The following is a 19,828-nucleotide window of genomic DNA, read 5'->3' on the forward strand; positions in this document are numbered from 1 at the left end:
AACATATTGCTCTCTACAGTTGTATGCAAATGTTTATTCACCCCTGTCCAATTGTATGTTTTAGTGAATTTCTAAGTGAACAGAAGCTGACATAATCTCTGCATGGTACAAAGTCAAATATGACCTCTCTCTGCAATTTTTAATGCAAAGTTACTATGTTTGGCTGTTGAAAATAATAAAGCGAGTATGGCATGTGCAAAAGTTTGGACACCTTGTCAGTCAGTACTCTGTAACACCTTCTTTGGCAGAAGTAACAGCTTTCACTCTTGCTTTTGTAATTTTTTTCCCATTCTTCCTTGCAGAACTCTTCTAGTTCAGAAATATTCTTAGGCTTTCTTGCATGCAGTGCATGTTTGAGACCTCCATAACTGATTTTCAATAATCAGATAAGTTTAGAGATCATGAAATTCATTTCAAAATCTTCATCCTTCTGATAAGTACTTCATGGTTGGGTTTGTTTTTTTTTAACTCTTCATTAACTTTTCAGGCATACAGAAGTAAAAAAAAAAAAAAGGCATAGAATCACCCAGTATCCATCATTTAAGAAAAGCGCATGAAAGTTGTTTGCAAAAAATTTAGATAAAGCATAAAAACATGAAATCCATTATACAAAGGTTTAAAAAAAAAAAAAAAAAAAAGCACAGTTTATACTGGTCCATAATATTTTCTGCCATTTCCTGTACCTGACTATGCCAGTAATCTAATCCAGAGATGAATTTCCAGAAAATGGCTAGCCATCAAGAAAGCTGGCTGGCTAGGATTCTGTGTTTAGAGGAATATCCCCCCCCCCCCCCTCCCATCTTCCTAAAAACTCAAATAGTGGCTGAATGCATATTGGAAGGTCAATAATGTCCAAAATCTCCTGAGTAACCTCAGACCAGAACTGCCTGGTTCCTTGACAATGTCACCAGATATATAGGTATGTGCCTTGCTCTCTACAACCTCTCCAATACGCAGTGTCCAAGTCTGGAAATAATATAAAGTAGTATATATGGTTTTATATCCTGCCAGGGCACCAGACACCAATAAGAGATCTAGAAAAATAACCCAGACTTGAAGGATTATTAATTAAGACATATATAAGGCCTTTAGTACATAGCTGCAACCCAGGCTATGAACTTGTGAGGTAGACCAGCCTTATAGTGCTAACTAGAAAAACAATAACGCCAAACAATCCTCTACCAGTGAACCTGTGCCATATACCAAAAACAACGAGGACCTTAAGTGCCTGGTTGACTTTAATTTATTTGGTGGGAAGTACCAAGTGAGAGTAATTCAATACCCACTCGCTACAATCTCTTCCCCACGTTTTTATTCTTTAATCAATTTGAATTTATTTATTTTTCTTTATCCTCTGTAAATCTGTCCTGTAGTGGCTCACAACTGAGCCTTTAACCATGGTTATCAGCCTTTCTTTTATGTTCTTTTTGTGAAATGTTTGCATATTATTTTACCCCTAAGGAAGGCCTTAAAGGTTTCTCATCTGAGAATAAATTCAGAGACTGCCTTTCTTACATAGCAAACAAATCCTCCACAAAGAACATTCAAGACCCCTCTATCATACAACTAAACAGTCAATTTGTATCCGCAGTAAAAGACCTAGGCGTCACATTAGACTCCGAACTAAACCTAAAAAAACCCATCGGTGCAATAAAAGAAGGCTATTTCAAACTACAGGTCCTCAAGAAAAAAAACTCAAACCTCTTCTTTTCAATCATGACTACCGGACAGTGCTCCAGGCCCTCTTATTCTCCAAGCTAGACTATTGCAACTCCCTTCTTCTCGGGCTCCCAGCGTCCACCCTCAAACCTCTGCAACTACTGCAAAATGCAGCAGTCAGATCTCTCACAAACAGCAAACGCTCCGCCTACATCACACCCATTCTTAAAGACCTCCACTGGCTCCCCATAACCCACAGAATACAATAAGATCATCAACAATGAAAAGATTGACTGGCTAAAGGACACCCTCCACCCACACAACTCTCAAAGAGACATCCGATCCAGAAACACTGGACTGCTAACAATTCTTTCTACAAAACTGGCTCACCTTACCACAATAAGAGAATGCGCCATCTCAACAGCAGGCCCCTCACTATCAGGCCGATACAGTACAACCTGTCATTGGACGCAATTTTTCCCTCACCCCTTATTCAGTAAGGGGTGGAAAACGCGCGTCCAACCCGCCGAACCTAATAGGTATGCCCGCGCGATTCAGTAAGTAAAATGTGCAGCCAAGCCGCACATTTTGCTTTCAGAAATGAGCGCCTACCCAAAGGTAGGCGCTAATTTCTTCGGGCACCGGGAAAGTGCACAGAAAAGCAGTAAAAACTGCTTTTCTGTGCACCCTCCGACTTAATATCATGGCGATATTAAGTCTGAGGTCCCGAAGGATAAAAAAGTGTAAAAAAAAAAAAATTTGAAGGCGGCTGTCGGGTCGAAAACCGGATGCTCAATTTTGCCGGCGTCCGGTTTCCGAGCCCGAAGCTGTCAGCAGGCTCGAGAACAGAAGCCGGCAAAATTGAGTGTCTGCTGTCAAACCTGCTGACAGCCGCCTCCTTTTGCCCGTTTCTACCGCCGGACCTAATTTAAAAACTGTATCGCGCGCACAGGCGAGTGGAAGCTTTCCCGCGGACTTTACTGAATCGACCTGTATGGAATAAACTACCCACTAGAACCTTCAACCCAGACCTTCAAGAAGATCCTAAAAACATGGCTATTCCAGAAAGCCTTCCAGCCAGCGAGTTAATGACACCCCCCGATCACTATGAACCCACTCAACTCCACCCCACACTCTTTCATTAATGTGGTGACCTGCTAGTGATTCTCAGGGCAAAATCCTTCCCATTTTATAAAATGGACTGAACATGGGTAGAGCAACGTCTAACCCCCTCATGTTCCGTCTCTGCTGTTCCAGCAGATGCCTGTAGTCACTAGAATGCAGCAGAGATTTCTACAGCCGACCCCACAGTAAACTAGTCTCCAGACACATGCTTTAACTTAACTCCTGCCCTGACCCAGAAGCTAAAAAACCCACACTAACCGATGCACAACTCCCTGCATAGCCCAATAATAGTTAATTGCCTTATTTGCATGCACTGGTGCTAAACTAGGGGCATGTTTTAAAGCGGGCTTATGCATGCATTTTTCCTGAACTAAACACATTGCATACCTGTGTAAGGCTGGTGCAGGAAAAATGCATGCAAAATCTTAAAAAAGTATGCGCAAAATACTATGGCAGCAATATAGGGGGAAGTGGCTTGCCCAAGGTCACAAGGAGTGGCAGCAAGATTTATATGTACTTTATTCAAAATCCTCTTTTGTTTGGCTATTTCTTTTTTAGTTCCCTAATTTTCTTTCTCTCTTAGTTTTCATTCAAGTGGTGGTAGTGCCTCTCTATCTTTTTAATTTATAGAGAAAAGAATGACCCATTTTAACTGTGGATTGGATGTATTCGGCGAAGGAGAAAGAGGTGTTAAAGCTGAACCTGAGATTTCATGTATGCATCACTTAGATTTGCATACTTTTGAGTCCCAGGATAGGCAAATCTATCTCATGCGTATTCATTCTGGAAATCCTGAAAGCCCAACTGGCTAGGTGTGCATCCAGGAGAAGGTTGGGAAACAATGACTAAAAGCCACTTTTATTTAATTAACTTCTTTGGGAATTTATCAAAATCTTTTTAAATCCAGCTACGCTTACTGCCTTAACCACATCCTCGAAAAATGAATTCCAGAGTTGAATTGTGTTTTGAGTGAAAAAGAATTGTCTGATTTGTCTGCTTACTTCATGGAATGCCCCCTAGTCTTTTTATATTTTTTTGAAAGAGTAAATAACCATTTTATTCCATTTATAATTTTATAGACCTCCATCATAACTCCACTTAGATGACTCTTCTCCAAGCTGAAGAGACTCAACTTCTTTAGCCTTTCATCGTAGGGGAACCGTTTCATCCCTCTTATAATTTTGGTCACACTTCTCTGTACCTTTTCCAATGCAACTATATCTTTCTTGAAATGTGGCCACCAGAACTGCACACAGTACTATGTCCAGCCTCACCATGGAGCTATATAGGAGCATTATGACATTTGCCATTTTATTCTCCCTTCCTTTCCTAATAATTCCTAACATTGTTTGCTTTTTTGACTGCTGCTACACTGAAATGAGGATTTCAAAGTATTGTCCACTGTGACGCCTAGGTCCTTTTCCTGGACAGTAACTACTAATATGGAACCTAACATTGTGTAACTACAGAGTGGGGTACTTTCACTTTGCTCTTGTCCATATTAAATTTCATTTGCCATTTAAATGCCCAGTCTTCCAGTCTCGCAAGATCCTTTTGCAATTTTTCACTATCTGCTTGTGATTTAAGAACTCAAAATAATTTTGTGTCATCTGCACATTTGATAACTTCATTTGTTCCCTTTTCCAAATCATTTATAAATATATTAAAAAGCATCAATCCCAGAATATATCCTTGAGACAATCCACTGTTTACCCTTCTCCACTAAGAAAACTGACCATTTAGCCCTACTCTCTGCTTCCTTTCTTTTAACCAGTTTTCAATCCATAATCACTTTCTCTCCTATAATAGGTTATTTCTAAGCTCATCGTGATACAAAATGTCCTATATTACAGGTTTTAGGATTCATGTTATAATGACTTCACTTCTTCTGCTATAATAGATAACGCCAAAGCTACCCTTGCTACAAAATTACTCATGTTCCATAGCTACTCATGTCACAAACTTTTATTGTAAAGAAGAAATTTACGCTAACGGATTCCTTTGTTACTATGTAAACCGGTGTGATAACACTAGTTGAACATTGGTATAGAAAAACAAATAAATAAATAATAGAACACTGTCTCCTATCCCGTGACTTTAAATTTCTCAGGAGTCTCTCATGGGGCACTTTGTCAAATACATTCTGAAAACACCATGCCATTTGTATATAACATTTAATTTGTATATTGTTTAACCATTTCTATTCTTTCCTCTCTTCTTCCTTCTCCAAGTTCGGCTACCCCTGTTAAATGTAACTGTACCTTCGGTCACCACAGTTCTAGTTTTTATGTATATAATGCACTCCCGTTTTATGTAAACCAGCAAGATATGTTTTCATGATTGCCGGTATATAAAAACTCTAAATAAATAAATAAATAAATATGCAAATATACCACATCTACCGGCTCACCTTTATCCATATGTTAACCCCTTCAAAAAATGTAGCAGATTGGTGAGGCAAGATTTCCTTTGTGTAAATCTATGCTGGCTATGTCCCATTAAACCATTTCTTTCTATATTTCTGTGATTTTGTTCTTTAGAATAGTTCCTACATATTTTCCTGGCACTGAAGTCGCTCTTCGGTGTAGTTTCATGGATCACGCTTGGAGCCCTTTTTATAGATCGGGGTTACATTGGCCACCCTACAATCTTCAGGCATGGTTGGTTTCAAATTTACCTTCAGTAATCTTTCCCGCTCAGATTTACTTTTGGTAATCTTTCCCATCATATCTATCCCTCTCCACGTAAACCAGGAAATCAACTGCCAATTCTTCAATCTCCTGATTTCTGTCTTCATTCTGCTTCTTGACCTGTCTTGCCCTGCTCCCCTCTTGCAGTCCACTCTTATCTTTCATCTTTAAGCTGGTGGTCTTTGACTTTTCTGGTACCTTTATTGTGGTGGTGCTCAGACTACTCTCCCCTGGGGTTCCTTTCTGCATTTCTTTCTTTTTAAGCTCTTTCTCTTTTAGCAATATCCTTCAGCTGTTTTAAGATGTCATTATTTAAGTATTTATGTTCTATGATCTGTTCCAATATAGACTTTACATTTTTATCAGTTGATATTATTGCTTTTTCTTCCATGTTTTGGCAGGCTGTCTTTGTGTAGCCCAGAGATTTTAAATATGGTGTTTCTGGATAAAAATAGCCGTACCTCATCTCTTTTTTATCTTCAGGGGTCCACCTAATAATCCTCTTAATTTTTTGATTAGCTTCTGTTATTTGTTTGACTACTGCAGTGGGTCCATATAGCTGCACCAGAGATTTTATCTTCACCTGAAGATTCAGCACTATTGCTACCCTCTTCATTAGCTCTAGTGCTTAGACTAAGCACTTTTAATCCTGGATGACATGTGGCCAGTATGACTTTTTTCTTTTTGCTTCTTATCAAACTTATTTGGAGAAACTGTCTTGAGTAGAAGCTGAAAAACAGTCAAATGAGGTGGTTCAGGGGTGAGAGAATAATCAAATGGAGTATCTGTCACTAAGTCTTGCTGAGTATCTTCATATGGTGACCCTGCCACATATTTGGACTGAATATCAGCCGGAACTCACTACCCACGGATCTCCGCCTCGAGCCTTGCACCATCAAATTAAAAAAAAAAGCTAAAGACCTGGCTCTTCAAACAGGCATACCCAGATTAGGTCCCCTGCGCCCTAAATTTATTGCTACATCAATATGCTTCTAAGTTATTAATTGTTACGTTACTAAGTTAACATGTTATTTTCTCTCCTGTTAGAACACCCGCTCTTCTTTTACTCTATTTTTGTTTACTGCAGCCCCCTTCCCTGTTCTATGTATTTTCTACCTTCAGTTTGATGTAAACTGATATAATGTAACCACTAATATCGGTATAAAAAAGCCTTTAAATAAATAACATAAATAAATGTGTTTACTAATATTGAAGTATGTTTTGCACATACCTTGATAAAAATGAATACCATTCATTATGCCATGGCATGTTGAGGATGATCTCAATCTCTCAAATTTATTGCTAGTGACCTTCTTAGTACATGTATTGTAACAGAGAGCCACCTCCTGGAGTTCATAGTGTGTAATTAGATGTGAATCGGTTATTTACACTTTCGAATAGTAGAAGGACTAGGGGGCATTCCATGAAGTTAGCAAGTAGCACTTTTAAGACTAATTGGAGAAAATTCTTTTTCACTCAACGCACAAAAAAGCTCTGGAATTTGTTGCCAGAGGATGTGGTTAGTGCAGCTGGGTTCAAAAAAGGTTTGGAGAAGTTCATTAACTGCTATTAATCAAGTTTACTTATAGCCACTGCTATTAATTGCAACAGTGGCATGGGATCTTCTTAGTGTTTGGGTAATTGCCAGGTTCTTGTGGCCTGGTTTTGGCCTCTTTTGGAAACAGAATGCTGGGCTTGATGGACCCTTGGTCTGACCCAGCATTGCAGTTTCTTGTGTTCTTATATTCTTATAACAGGCAACATATCGAGATGCACTTGAAAATTCATCTTAATCAGACCAGTGTCACCCAATATGATTGGGACATTTTCTGTATCTTTTTGCCAGATTTTCTTGCTTTTTAAGGATCTTTGCTTTTTCATACCATCTGCAGAATAGTCACTGGGTACTGATACATCTATCAGCAAGACAGTTGTCTCGCATCGATCTTCCTGTCAGTGAGAATAGGAAGTCTGTCAGTGAGAATAGGAAGGTCTTAGGTGATAAACTGTAGGTGAGATATCTTTGGGAGGAAATTAGTCGCTCTAAGATTAAGACTAATTCCATAATCCAAGGTGTTAATGAGATCATTTGGGTTTAATGTCAGATATAACAAAAGTGGTGACAGGGAATCTCCATGAAATATTCCTTATTGGACCTTAATATTGGCGATGACATATTGTCCATCCTCATAATTCAGATGGAGTATACTGTGCCACATTTTTATTGTCAACTTGATGTACTCTGTCAGTTTAGGATCCACTTTGTATATTTCAAGGCAATTTATTATCCAAGAGTGTGGGATACAATCAAAGGCTTTCTTATAATCAATCCAATGCTAAACTAAAATTTTGACTATGCATTTAGCTGATGCTTTATTCAGCAACAGTTGGTCTTTGGTTCCATATGTTACTCTTTTTGTTACGTTTCTGTTCTACTGCCAAGATTTTATTAGAATTGGTGTGGTAATATATTCTATCTGTATCGATTTGCAGTGAACAGCTTATAGATTGTAGGTAAGCAGGTTAATGGTTGATTAGCTTTTGGGGACATTATTTGGCTCTACCTTTGGCAGGAGACGTTTTCTTCCTGTTAGTTATTTGGAGTTAGTTCTAGCATTCTGATTGGGTTTTGCAGTTAACCAGATCTTGATGGAGAGCAGTTAAATATTTGAGCCACAAGTTGGGCACTCCATCAGGGCCAGGGCACTTCCAATTTGAGGCTTGAAAATTCTTCTTGAATATTCACTTAATTCTACTTGCCCTACTAATGATCATCCCATGTCACTCCTCCCCTTCGCATCCAGTTACCTCCATTGCATTGATTTTTTTTCATATCTTTTGCTCGGAGTTGTTTTTGATTGGTTTTAGTCTGTATTTCACTACCTATGCTCCAAAGTTTGCCCTTGCCAAAGTTTATAGTGATGTCCTTGTGGCCAAGAGTAGGAGCCTTTATTTGATTCTTATCGTCATTGAAAGCAGCAACTAGGTCAACATTTATCATATCTACTCCTTGACATCCTTTTCTCACTTGGAATTCCTGGTTCTCTTCTTACTACTGACGTCATATTTTTAGCATTTTTATTGCTTAAGAATACCACAATACTTTATGGGTAAAGGAATTCTGTCTAAGGAATCGAAACCAAAAAGAGAATTCTCCTATATTCAGTGTTGATGAAGTCCTGGCTTATTATTCTAGTGATGTGTATTCATTCATTGCAAGTTTACTGAATGTAATTTCTTTGCAGGATGTTACCAAATTGACACCTCTTTCACAAGAAGTCATCAGCAGACAAGCTACAATTAATATAGGTAGGTTATAAGATGTTTGATTACAGCTGTAATGTGTTATGTCAATTCTAAATTCTGTATATCAGTGACCGTGCAACTGTAAAGCAGACTTTGAGAAAAATTGTCTTTGTATCTAGGAAGCAGCCCAAAAAGTTATGAGTGAGAGGCTGGGGAATGATGGGGGACTTCCCCCCCCCCCCCTCCCCTCCCAACCCTGAGTTCTGCCATAGTTCCTTTAGGGCATTTGTTTCACTAAGGCTAAGGCCCTTCTGTGTCTATTGGGGGAGAGGAATGGAAATTTAGTAAATCAGGCCCTTAATTTCAATTTCATGTGAGTCCTCATCAGTCTTTGTCTCCCCCCCCCCCCATATCAACTTACCCTGTTCCCCAACAGTCTCTCCTCACCCTCATCGTTATTCTCCCCCTTTGTCTCCAGTAGACTCAACCCTCTCGTTTTAGCCTGCCAGTTGGTGACTTGCCAGCCAGATACTACCGCCACCCTCAACTAGCCAGCTTAAATCAGAAGCATCCCCAGACTCCAACTGGTTAACCCTTTCACTCGCCCTTTGTCTGACACCACAGTCCCTTAGCAGCAAGAATTGCTGCTCTCTTCTTGTCAGCACCATACTCTCATGGAGTTTGAGCAATGTAGTGCCTGAACTCCCATGGTGCCTCACAAGGCTCAAACTCACTGAGAGCTGTGTGATGTCATCAGGAGGCGAGCAGCCAATCCAGCAGCTAAGTGGGAGCAAGAGCATCAGAGCAAAATTTCAGGGCACCGTAGTGACCTAGTGCCTGAGATTTGTCAAACCCTGTTATAAAGAAATGTATTTTTCAGTTAGCGATTTCAATGTCCATTTGTATTTGAAGTGAAATGCTTGTTTAATCATTTCAGAATTCCATTGGTAATTTTGTCTTTGCTTAAAGTGACTTGTTGATGTCAGTATAAAACTTCCAGAACTATCAGGTTTGCCTCTGTTTGGATGCTGTGAGTGGCCCAATTTATTTAATAAATCACCTTTTTACAGCTTGTGAATTTGAAGCTTCGATTATGTCGCCGATGTACTAAACCATAATACGTAATGTGGGACAGAAACTCATTTATACATTATTTGCATACATAGCTAAACTTAACTTGAAGCTCATTAGCAACTGTAGCAAACTTGTATGTGGAATTTTTCATGCATTAACATGTCTGGGAACTGTACATGATGCTGGCCTTCAATCCATGCAGCAGCAAGCTCTGTTAAAAGGGCCTTGTGGCCTGTTTGAAGCCCTACCCCAATTCCCTGCCAGTTATATCCAAAACTTTCTTGGCAGTCCCAGTAGATCCTTCACCAAACCCCTCGTTGGCTGTAAAGGTGGCTTCCCTGCAGTGATTATTTTTCCACCTTTTTGTCCCACGAGGGACATGGAGGGGTCCATGGGACCACCAGGAAATTTTTGAATACACTTAAGGGTATAGGAAAGAGCTTCACACAGATTGCAGTGAGGCCCCTTTAACAGCCCTTTATACTGTGTGCAAAGCATGGCTCGCCCAGTCTAGCTGCATAGTAACTAATCCTTGTTGAGCTATCGTTAACCTTTTTTTTTTTTTTTGTGAAAACAGTCCTGCGAGGCCTTTGTCATTCACCCGTTTTCACAAATTACATAATAAGTTGCTTTGTATGACTTTACATTGCAGCACCTTATTATCATGGGATTTAAATAAACTTTCACATGAAACACTCTGTGCCAAAGTTTACTGTTGTGAAGCCAAATCTTGCGTTTTATTTATTTATTTTTGCAAAATGAGGCTTGTCATGAAAATTAGCTAAAATGCCAATTTAGCGTTTTTGTGCATTTCTGGGTGTTTTGTGTTATTTTTCATGCCAAGTCCCCTTTTGTAAAAACAAACAAACAAACAAAAACTTCTCAGCTTAGAACAGTAGCCTCTGTTTATGTGGTGCTAGTTTTATTTAATGGTATTGTGTTTTGCTAACTGCTGGCACAATTATTAAAATTAATTTGATAATCTAAAGTAATGCTGCTTGTTTGACTTGAGCAACTTTGGGTCACTGACTTCTTGCCTTTTCAGTTGCTGGCATCATCAAAAGATGCAAGCCATTCTTTATTGGTTTCAGCTGTATATCTGATTTCATCTGATACAGACATATCACATGCTGAACTTTATACAGTAAAGAAGCCACACACAAACCTGAAGTTCATTTTTACATGGTTTGCAGTTTGCAAATTCACCAGTTTCTATATTTCAACTTTTTGTTGTTTTTTTATTGATGCATTTTATATTATGGTATTGATATTTGCATATTATATTTTAGTTTTGCTTATTTATGATATATAGTATGTTTGAATTGTTAGCTGCTTTAAGTTGTACTTTCTTTACTAGAAATTTTTCATTTTCAATCTATTTTATGTTAACCACAATTGCATGGCAGCTTATTGCAGCAATACAATATAAAGAACATAAAATACAAACTAAATCGCAAAAATATATAAAAGAAATTCAAACAAATAAAAGTAACCAATACACTTTTCCATTATTAATCTAAGCAATGTACAAATCAATACTAAAAATTAATAAAAAGGTGGGAAACAAAAGTGAAATGAAACATAATCAGTGGGGAACAACTGGAAATAATTGTAGGAAGTAAACTAATGGAAGTTAACTTGCTTGAATAAGATTTATGTTTACAAAATAGGTTTGTAAAACAGATATTTAATTAGCATCCAGGAAATACTTTTTCTAGATAATTGGCACTTAAAAGTAGAATGCTCCTCTTATTTATTTTATTTATTTTAATTCCTAAGGAAATATTAGTGTTTAAAGCATTTCTTCGAGGATGAGAAGGATGACTGTCCTTATATATGGATGCATCAGATGGAGCCTGACAGGGCACTTTGATATTAAAGCCTCACTAGGCATATGGAGCCCTGGCTACTCCCTTGCATTTTTTCTGTAGCGCCTGCAAGTGACTATTCATCTCTCTGTCTCATAGCTGCTACAGTGAAAGTTTCTGAAGCTGCAGGAGCTGTTTCACAGGGCCCTCTGGGTTGTTTTTTTGTTGTCTAAGTAAGTTATTTTTTGTACAAATATAAGCTCTCTTATTTATTTATTTCAGAACTTTGTAGCTCGCTCAGTCCGATGTGCTTGGTGGTTCACAAATTGTCAGCTGCATAGTATGCTGATTTTGGTGCTTCAGGGCAACATCAGTGTTTCCCCCCACTGTCACAGAGTAGTTATAAGGATCCATTGCCAAATTTTCCTCCAGTCCGCAATTAGCATCGTGAGCATGGACTATCCAGTCCTCCCAGCCTTGTGCTCCTTGCTTCCCTGTGGTGGCCACTTTGTTTCTTATATAGACTTGTTTTTATACCGAGGCAGTTTCATCAGTCAGTTGCCAGAGCTTGGTCCTGCCTTCTATTCTTTGTACTCTGGCATTGTTCCTGTATCCAGAAGACTTCTTTCTCCTAGGACAAGCAGGATGGTAGTCCTCTCATGTGGTGACATCATCCGTTGGAGCCCGGCACGGAAAACTTTTGTCAAAGGGTCTAGAAACTTTGACCATCACACTGAGCATGCCCAGTATGCTGCTGTCCTCACGCCTCACACCAGCTGCAGGGACCATCCTCTTCAGCAACGAGCGCCTAGGCCCCAGCTGGCACCCTAGTAAGCCCTGGCCACGGGCTTTTGACTGGTGGCGAGGGAGCGAAGGTCAGTTGTCCGTACTCCTGACGTCAGATCCCCCAGTCTTGAGCTTTGTCCATCACTGGGAAGAGATCATGTCGGACCAGGATGATCCCTCAGCACCTGAGGGCTCAACCCGAAGTTAAGGTGGCTAGCATAAGCAGAAGACCACCTTCTATCAGCTGCCTGGATTTGAATTTCCTGATGTTAGGCTTCTTGTTTCTGAGGCAGCCCATGGCTGACAACAATCACATCAGTTTATTTGGCTTGCTTATTTTTCATTTGATGCCTCAGGCCTGTGGCTTAGATACGTGCTGCCCTGCACAGCCCAGTTCAGTCTGTCCTGCCCCATAATTGGTATGTGTACTTTGCCTGGGGGACTGACCGTGACATCTCAGGCTGCTCCCTCGGTGAGGCTATGACCCTCAGAAGACATCATTCCTGGCAAGATCCTAGAATTCATCCAGGATCTGCCCTGGGCATCAACATCAGGTTAGCATTGATTTCTCTCCCCTCTATAGCCAGACACAAAAAGAGATTGAGACATCAACGTCTGGTTGATGTTTGGTGCCAGAAGAGGGGTTTTTCTGAAACCTTCCACACATTCCTGTGTGAAGGAGATCTAATCCTCTCACACATTCCTGAGAGTCGTATCAGTCTCCTAGGGCCCAAGTGATCAATTTATCTCTGGTGCCAAGGAAGGCGTGGCCTCCTTTCTCCCAGTCTGCTAGCATCAGCAGTTTTGAGGAAGGACTAACCAAAACTTCCAGGAGGCACTGAAGCAGAGTATTGGTGCTTGGACATCAATGTCTGTGTCGATGCATACTGATGTTCTAGTGCTGCCATGTCAGTTGAGTGCCGAAGCACATTCTCCCAATTTACAGATGTTCCAGTTGGCCTTATAGGCAGCAGAGTCCTCACTAGGGCATTGACTGGTAACCGGGGGAGATCCAGGTCCACATTCCCTCACACTCACGCACAAGGTTTGGATTGGATAATTATTGGGGTGGAGTAAGAATAGGAGGGGTCAATGCCCCTCCAACCCTTCCTGTCCTCTGCAGGAAAAGAAATGTCAGCTTCAGAAGTTCTCTCCTTTTGGCAACTTCATGAAGAACATTATAAATGCCATGCTGAGTCAGACTAAGGTCCATAAAATCCACCATCTTGTTTGATAGTAGACAGTCCAGGTCACAAATACCTGGAAAATCCTATGAAGTAAATCTTTTTTCCTTGTATTCACTCCTGGGGATGGCAGTAGCTTATTTTAGTCTTCCTGGCTGGTAATATTTCATGGCCTTTTCCTCCAGGAATTTGTCCAAACCTCTCTTAAAGCTCGCTATGCTAGTTGTCAAGCTGGCAACAAATTCCACAGCTTGATTGTATCTGCATGAAAAGTACTTTCTATGATTTGTTTTAAATCTGTTGGTGGTTAGTTTCATGAAGTATCCTTTTGTTTAGTATTATTTGAAAGGATAAATAACCAACTTTTCTTTACCTGTTCCACTTGACTTGTGATTTTGTATCATGTCTCCTCTCGGCAGTCTCTTTTTCAAGCTGAAGAGCCCTAATCTGCATAGCCTCTCATCATTGGCGAATTGTTCCATTCCATTTATCATTTTTGTTGCCTTCTTGTGCACCTTTTCTAGTTTTTATGTCTTTTGAGATTGAACAACCAGAACTGCACACAGTATTTGAGGTGCAATTGCAAAATGGATTGATACAGAGGCAATATGATTGTTTTATTCTCCATTCTTTGTCGGATCAATTCTAACATTGTATTTGCTTTTGTGACTACGGTCACTCGCCGAGTTGAAGCTTTCAAAGGCTCTAAGCTTTTCCTGGGTAGTAACTCCCAATACAGAACCCAGCATTGTGTACCTGTAGTTGGGATTATTTTTCCCTATATATATATTACTTTGCACTTTTCCATGTTAAATTTCATCTGGCATTCAGATACCAAGTCTCCTAATTTCTCAAGGTGCTTCTGCAGTACCTTGCAGTCTGCTTCTGTTTTGACCACTTTGAATAATTTTGTGTTATCACCTCACTCTTTATTTCACTAATAACCTTTCTCCATATGGAAAACTGACCATTTAATTCTTTTCTTGTCTTTTAACCAGTTTTCAAACCACAGTAGAACACTTCCTCCTATCCCATGATTTTTTAATTTCCTGCAAGGTCTCTCATGGGGGACTTTGTCAGATGCTTTCTGAAAATCCAGATATACTATATCAACTGGCTCACCTTATCCTCATGTTTATTTACACCTTCAGAAATATTGGTAACACAAAATTTCCATTTGCTTAAACTATGTTTATTCTTTCCCATTAAGCCATATGGCTAATGATATTGGTTTTTAAGACTAGCTTCTGCCATTTTGGTTTTTGCTGGCAGTTGTTTGGTCTTCCTTTGACCTAATTTAAGACATGGAATACATTTAATGGGGGCTTCCATAATGGTATTTGTAAACTGTCCACGCATCATGCGAACGTTTATCCTTTGCAACTGCTCCTTTTTAGTTTTGTTTTCTAATTAATTTCCTCTTATCATAGTCTCCCACTCTTGATTGGATGGTATTAAAAAGGTTCCTAGTAAGTGAAAGCTCATAAGGGTTTTCCTCAGCACCATGTTTCTTTCCCTAGAAAGCAGGGGACTGGCTGAACCCCTAAACTGGATCCTTACATCTACATAGAATCTTCCAGCTCTTGGGAAGTATCTCAAATTTGCAGTTGGGAGACTTCCAGTATTGCATGCTGCCTTTCAGCCTCGCGTTTGCACCTTCTCAAGACATGCTCTTGACCAACATCCAGATAGGGGAAAACATGCCTTGTGATAGTGCTTTTGCAGCTACATGAATTGGGGGAATGCATGTTTTCCCCTATCTGGATGTTGGTCAAGAGCATGTCTTGAGGAGGTGCCACAGAATTAGCAAGACCATCTGGGTGTGGGTCTTGCTAGAGTTTTAGTAATTACTCTGATTCCCACCTATAGCCCCTTGGCTTAATTGGTTTTATAAGAGTTTTGGTAGGTGAGACTTGGGCAAAAGCCCTTCTCCCATAAGAGGATTGACTCGATATCTACTGTGGAGAGGATAGGAATGAGTCAGCGGATGTCAGCAGACATATTTAGGTTGTGGTCCTTCTGGCTTTGATTGTACTCATTACTCCTTTGGAATGTCTTTACAGTCAAAAAGGCCAATGGACCCTAAGATCTCAGTGGATTAAGGCCACTTGGTATCTTCAAGATGGCATCCACATTACCTAGCCTTGAGAGATTCTGTTCTGGTGGCTGATTCATTCTAGATTACGTTTTACCTGGGTTGAGGGGGCTATGTACTCAGCATATCATGGCCTACTTACGGGGAATTTTACTGAGGCTGGATTCACTGCCTTGGGCTAACACTCTGTTAAGAGTCTACAACCCGGTGCAATCACTTAGATCTTCAAAAGAGGACTTCTTGGCATTTCATCTGCTAGACAAACTTGACTGGCAGAAACCAGAGAGTCTGCCTTTTCAGTGGCAGCTCCCACTAATTTGGAACTCGCTTACTGAAGCATTGCATTTGATAGACTGCTTGAAGACTTTAAGTCCATGTTATAAGCATTTTTGCTTAAACAAGCCTTCATCTGAGTATTTTGAACAGTAATATATATCTGCTGATTTGTTTGTCTCAGGATTTTGGATTATTATTGTTCCCCATTGTTTGGTGATCTGTTTTATTATGAATATTATTTTGTAAATCACTTAGGTCTCTGTAAGCGATTAATAAATAAATTTAGTTAAATTCCTTTGAGTTAATGGCAGTAAACGGTGATTTGAAGACTTTCAGGGTTTGAGAGCCCAGTGAATTTGTCCTCATCTAAATGGATATTCGGGTAGCTATGTTCTATAGCAACAAGTAAGGAGGGATGGAACCTGTGGCAGGGAATTGTCCAGATGTGATACTGGGTCATCTCTGACAGAATGATCCTCAGTGCAGTTTATCTTGTTGGAGAGGTGACGGTCATGGAACCCCTCAAATGGTCCCTGGATAGAGGAGTTGGCAGGCAGGTATTTTGTGGATGGAACACACCTGTGGTAGTTCTGTATGCATCTCCTCTGAACAGAGAGGTCCTTAGGTACCCTCACCATAGATTGGAGTCAGTCTTCTGTAAGCTTATCCTACAGTTCCTCTGGTCACTGGACCTTATGGAAACTCTGAAGAAACTGAGAAACTAGTATCCTCGAGCTCCCTGTTGACAGATGTTTTGTACTCCTTTGGGAGAATTTGATCAGGGATCCTATCGGGTTAGGGAGTTTCCCAGTGCCGGTCACTCGGGATTAGGGACTGTTACGCTACCCAATATTCGGTAACTGGCTGTCATATCCTGGGTGGTGTTATGGTAGTCCTACAATCCCTGTATCTGTATGGCATTGTGCCATATTCTTCTGGATTCCAAGAAGGATTTCAAGAAGAAATCCTGTGGTTTAGAATGGAGCATTTTTTTTTTTTTTGCCATGGGGTATACAAGAGAAGCCCTAGGTCAAGGATTCCCAACCTTTGGGGGAACGTGAACCCCTTTTCAACCTCTAAAAATGTTGCAGACCCCCACATGCTTCTTTAATTTTTACATGCAGTTAAATGCCATATGAAAAAACTGATTAATATCAAATAAGAATATGCACTCCAGCATTATTTGTAATGTTTAAAACTTAATATTTAATAAGGAATGGTTTCTAATAAAGATAATTACAAAAAAATAAGGTGTGGTTTCTAATGTAAACTGTGATCTCTCCTTTCTTCCCCGTATAGATCATTCATTAGTGCTACTACTCACCTCCAAGTGTCTTATCTCCTGCCCTCCTTCCCGAGTGCTCTTCATTCTGCTTTTTCTTCCCTGCAGTCTTTTCTATGGTTCTGCCCCTGCTACCTTCCTCCTATGACCCTTCCTAAGTGCTCACCATCCTGCTCTCTGTCTTCCTTGAATGCCTTTCCTCCTGCCCCAGTTGCCCCACCAATGCCTTCCCTTCTATCCTCTTTCCTTTGCCCCTACTCTGGTCCTCCCGCTCAAGGTCCCTTCCTGAGTGCTTTTCCTCCTGCGCTCCTACCACCATGGCCCTCTCCCAAGTTCGTTCCTTCCCCCTATCCCCTTCCTGAGTGCCTTACCTCCTGTCCTCTTCTCCATGTGGCCCCATCCCAAGTGTTTGTTTATTTGGATTTCTTACCCACATCTTTGAATTAGAAATTCACCCTAGGTGGGGAATAACATATTAGAAAGTTAACATACAGTCTAAAGATTTAGCAGTTCTAGTCTGAAGAAGACTTCAGTAAGGACTAAACTTAATATCCCTCAACAACAGGACTAAACTAGGTAAAATATAGAAGAGGACTAAACTTAAAAAAAAAAAAAAATCTATAAGGCTAAGAATATAACATATATCCCAGTAAAATCAGCATAGCACTCATTTGATAAAAATACAAACATCTCAATACAACCATAGGTTGTAGCAGCAAATTCAACGCACTCATATAAACATCTCAGTAAAACAATAGGTTGCAGCATCATGTTTTAGTCACCTCATAAGGTGCCAAGAAGTTTTTATAGCACTCTCGCCTTCTCTCCTCCCTCTTCCTTCTTAAGGCCCTTTCCTCATGCTTTCATTTTTATGCTCTTCTTCTTGCTCTTTCCTCCCTCTGATCCTTCTCCACTCCTTTGAGTGCTGATCCCCACTATGGTCCCTTCCCTATGCCCCCCCACCTCCTAGCGCCATACTGCTCCCTTGCTGCAGATTTTCCCCCTTGCTGCCAGGCCAGCAGGACAGCCAGAGCACATTTATCAGTGACCAGAAATGCTCCTGAGGGTCATCACCCAGCTTGCTGCCACCTCTAGTCATGTGGAGCAGCTACTTTTGAAGGTGCTGGTGGCAGCGCAATTCCCGTCTTCTTTTCGGTGCAGCTTCAGGCTTCTCATGGTGGCAACCAGCCATACTCTTCCCCATCTTCTCTCTGAGCCAGTTTGGGCTTTTTTGAGATTATGATCTTCCTTGCCTCAGCATTAGATCAGACAGTGGAATGCAAAGCTCCTTAGAGGTAAGTCAGCCTGCTATTTCTTAGCAGTTGCAATTTATTGCCTCTCTTCTGGCGGGACTCCCTATGATGGTTCGAGGACCCCAGGTCGGGAGCCACTGCTCTAGATTCATCCTTCCTGTTTTTGTACAGAATTGCTTGCATATCTTCTACATTTCTCTGAATTGGTTTTGAGAATCAGTTCAGTAAGAGTTGGCCTTGGTGCAAATGGTGCTTAACACCACCATGTAGAAGATAAATCTATCTCCTTACAACTTTGTTGTCCGGTTTATATGAAGCTTGCTTTAGCCTCCCAGTTGATGAAAGCACCTTGCAATCCACTGGATTCTTGTCAACAGAATTAATTGGAAGGTCATATTTTTATTTAGTGGCTGTCTCTTCAGCACTTGGAGTCTGTGAGCTCCAGGCCTTGTGAATTATCCACCTTATACAAAGGGTTTAGTGATGTGGTTCTACACACGCATCCTAAGTTTCTGCCTTAGGCAGTGGCGTAGCCACAGGTGAGCCTGGGTGGCCTACACCAACTTTGGGCTCAGGCCCACCCAATCAGCATTGCCCGGCAGCCCAGGAAGAAGCCCTGTCACAGGGCCGCAGCGAACACGCCAGCCAAGAGGAGGAAAAGGCCCACGAGGCCACCGGTGGACACCATCCCACCGGCAGCCAAGAAGAGGAAGAGGCCAGGTGGCCGAGAAGTGAAGCAGCCCCTCGAGGGTCCATGGTGGCCTCATCTCACTGGTGGCCGAGAAGAGGAGGAGGCCCCGGCGGCTTTGAAGTGGAGCAGGCCCGTGACCCTATCTAACTGGCGGCCGAGAAGTGGAGCAATCCTTTGAGGCCCCTAGTGGACCCATCCCACCGGCAGCTGAGAAGTGGTCAAAGGGAAAAAAAAAACCACTCACCAGAAGGCATCCATTCTCCTGCTCCTTCACATTTGTGGGCCCAGCAGCATTCAAAACATGTGCAGCCAGTAAGTGCTCTATGCTGATCTCGTATATCGCGAGATCAGCATAGAGGACATGCTAACCCTGCGAGATTTGAATGCTAAGGGCAGGCACAGGAGGCGCAGCAGCAGCAGAACAGGCTCTCCCTTTTGCCTCTGTTTTCTGCTTGTATGGGTGTATGTGAATGATAGCCTTCCTGGGGGAGTGAATGGGAGCCTGCCTGGGAGGATGGAGGTGTAAGTGGGAACGGTATTCTGCTTGGGGGGTGCGTGTGTGAATGGGAGCCTACCTGGGGTGGGGGTGTTAGAGTGAGTATGTGGGAGTGAGAACTTGATTATGAGAGTGAGAGCCTGTGAGGGTTCATATATATGGA

At 41.1% G+C, this 19,828-nt stretch overlaps 1 protein-coding gene across 2 annotated transcripts in view; it reads left to right on the top strand.

Moving 5' to 3' along the window:
- EIF2S3 (eukaryotic translation initiation factor 2 subunit gamma) overlaps positions 1–19,828 on the top strand; it is a 131,819-nt gene that overhangs the window by 9,819 nt on the left and 102,172 nt on the right. For both annotated transcript variants that reach the window (XM_029603076.1, XM_029603075.1), the window contains exon 2: positions 8,720–8,783. In XM_029603076.1, the coding sequence (XP_029458936.1) occupies positions 8,720–8,783 (64 nt within the window). The remainder of the gene's footprint in view (positions 1–8,719; positions 8,784–19,828) is intronic.

The sequence above is a fragment of the Rhinatrema bivittatum genome, chromosome 5 (genome assembly GCF_901001135.1).
Source record: "Rhinatrema bivittatum chromosome 5, aRhiBiv1.1, whole genome shotgun sequence".
NCBI classification, from domain to species: domain Eukaryota; kingdom Metazoa; phylum Chordata; class Amphibia; order Gymnophiona; family Rhinatrematidae; genus Rhinatrema; species Rhinatrema bivittatum.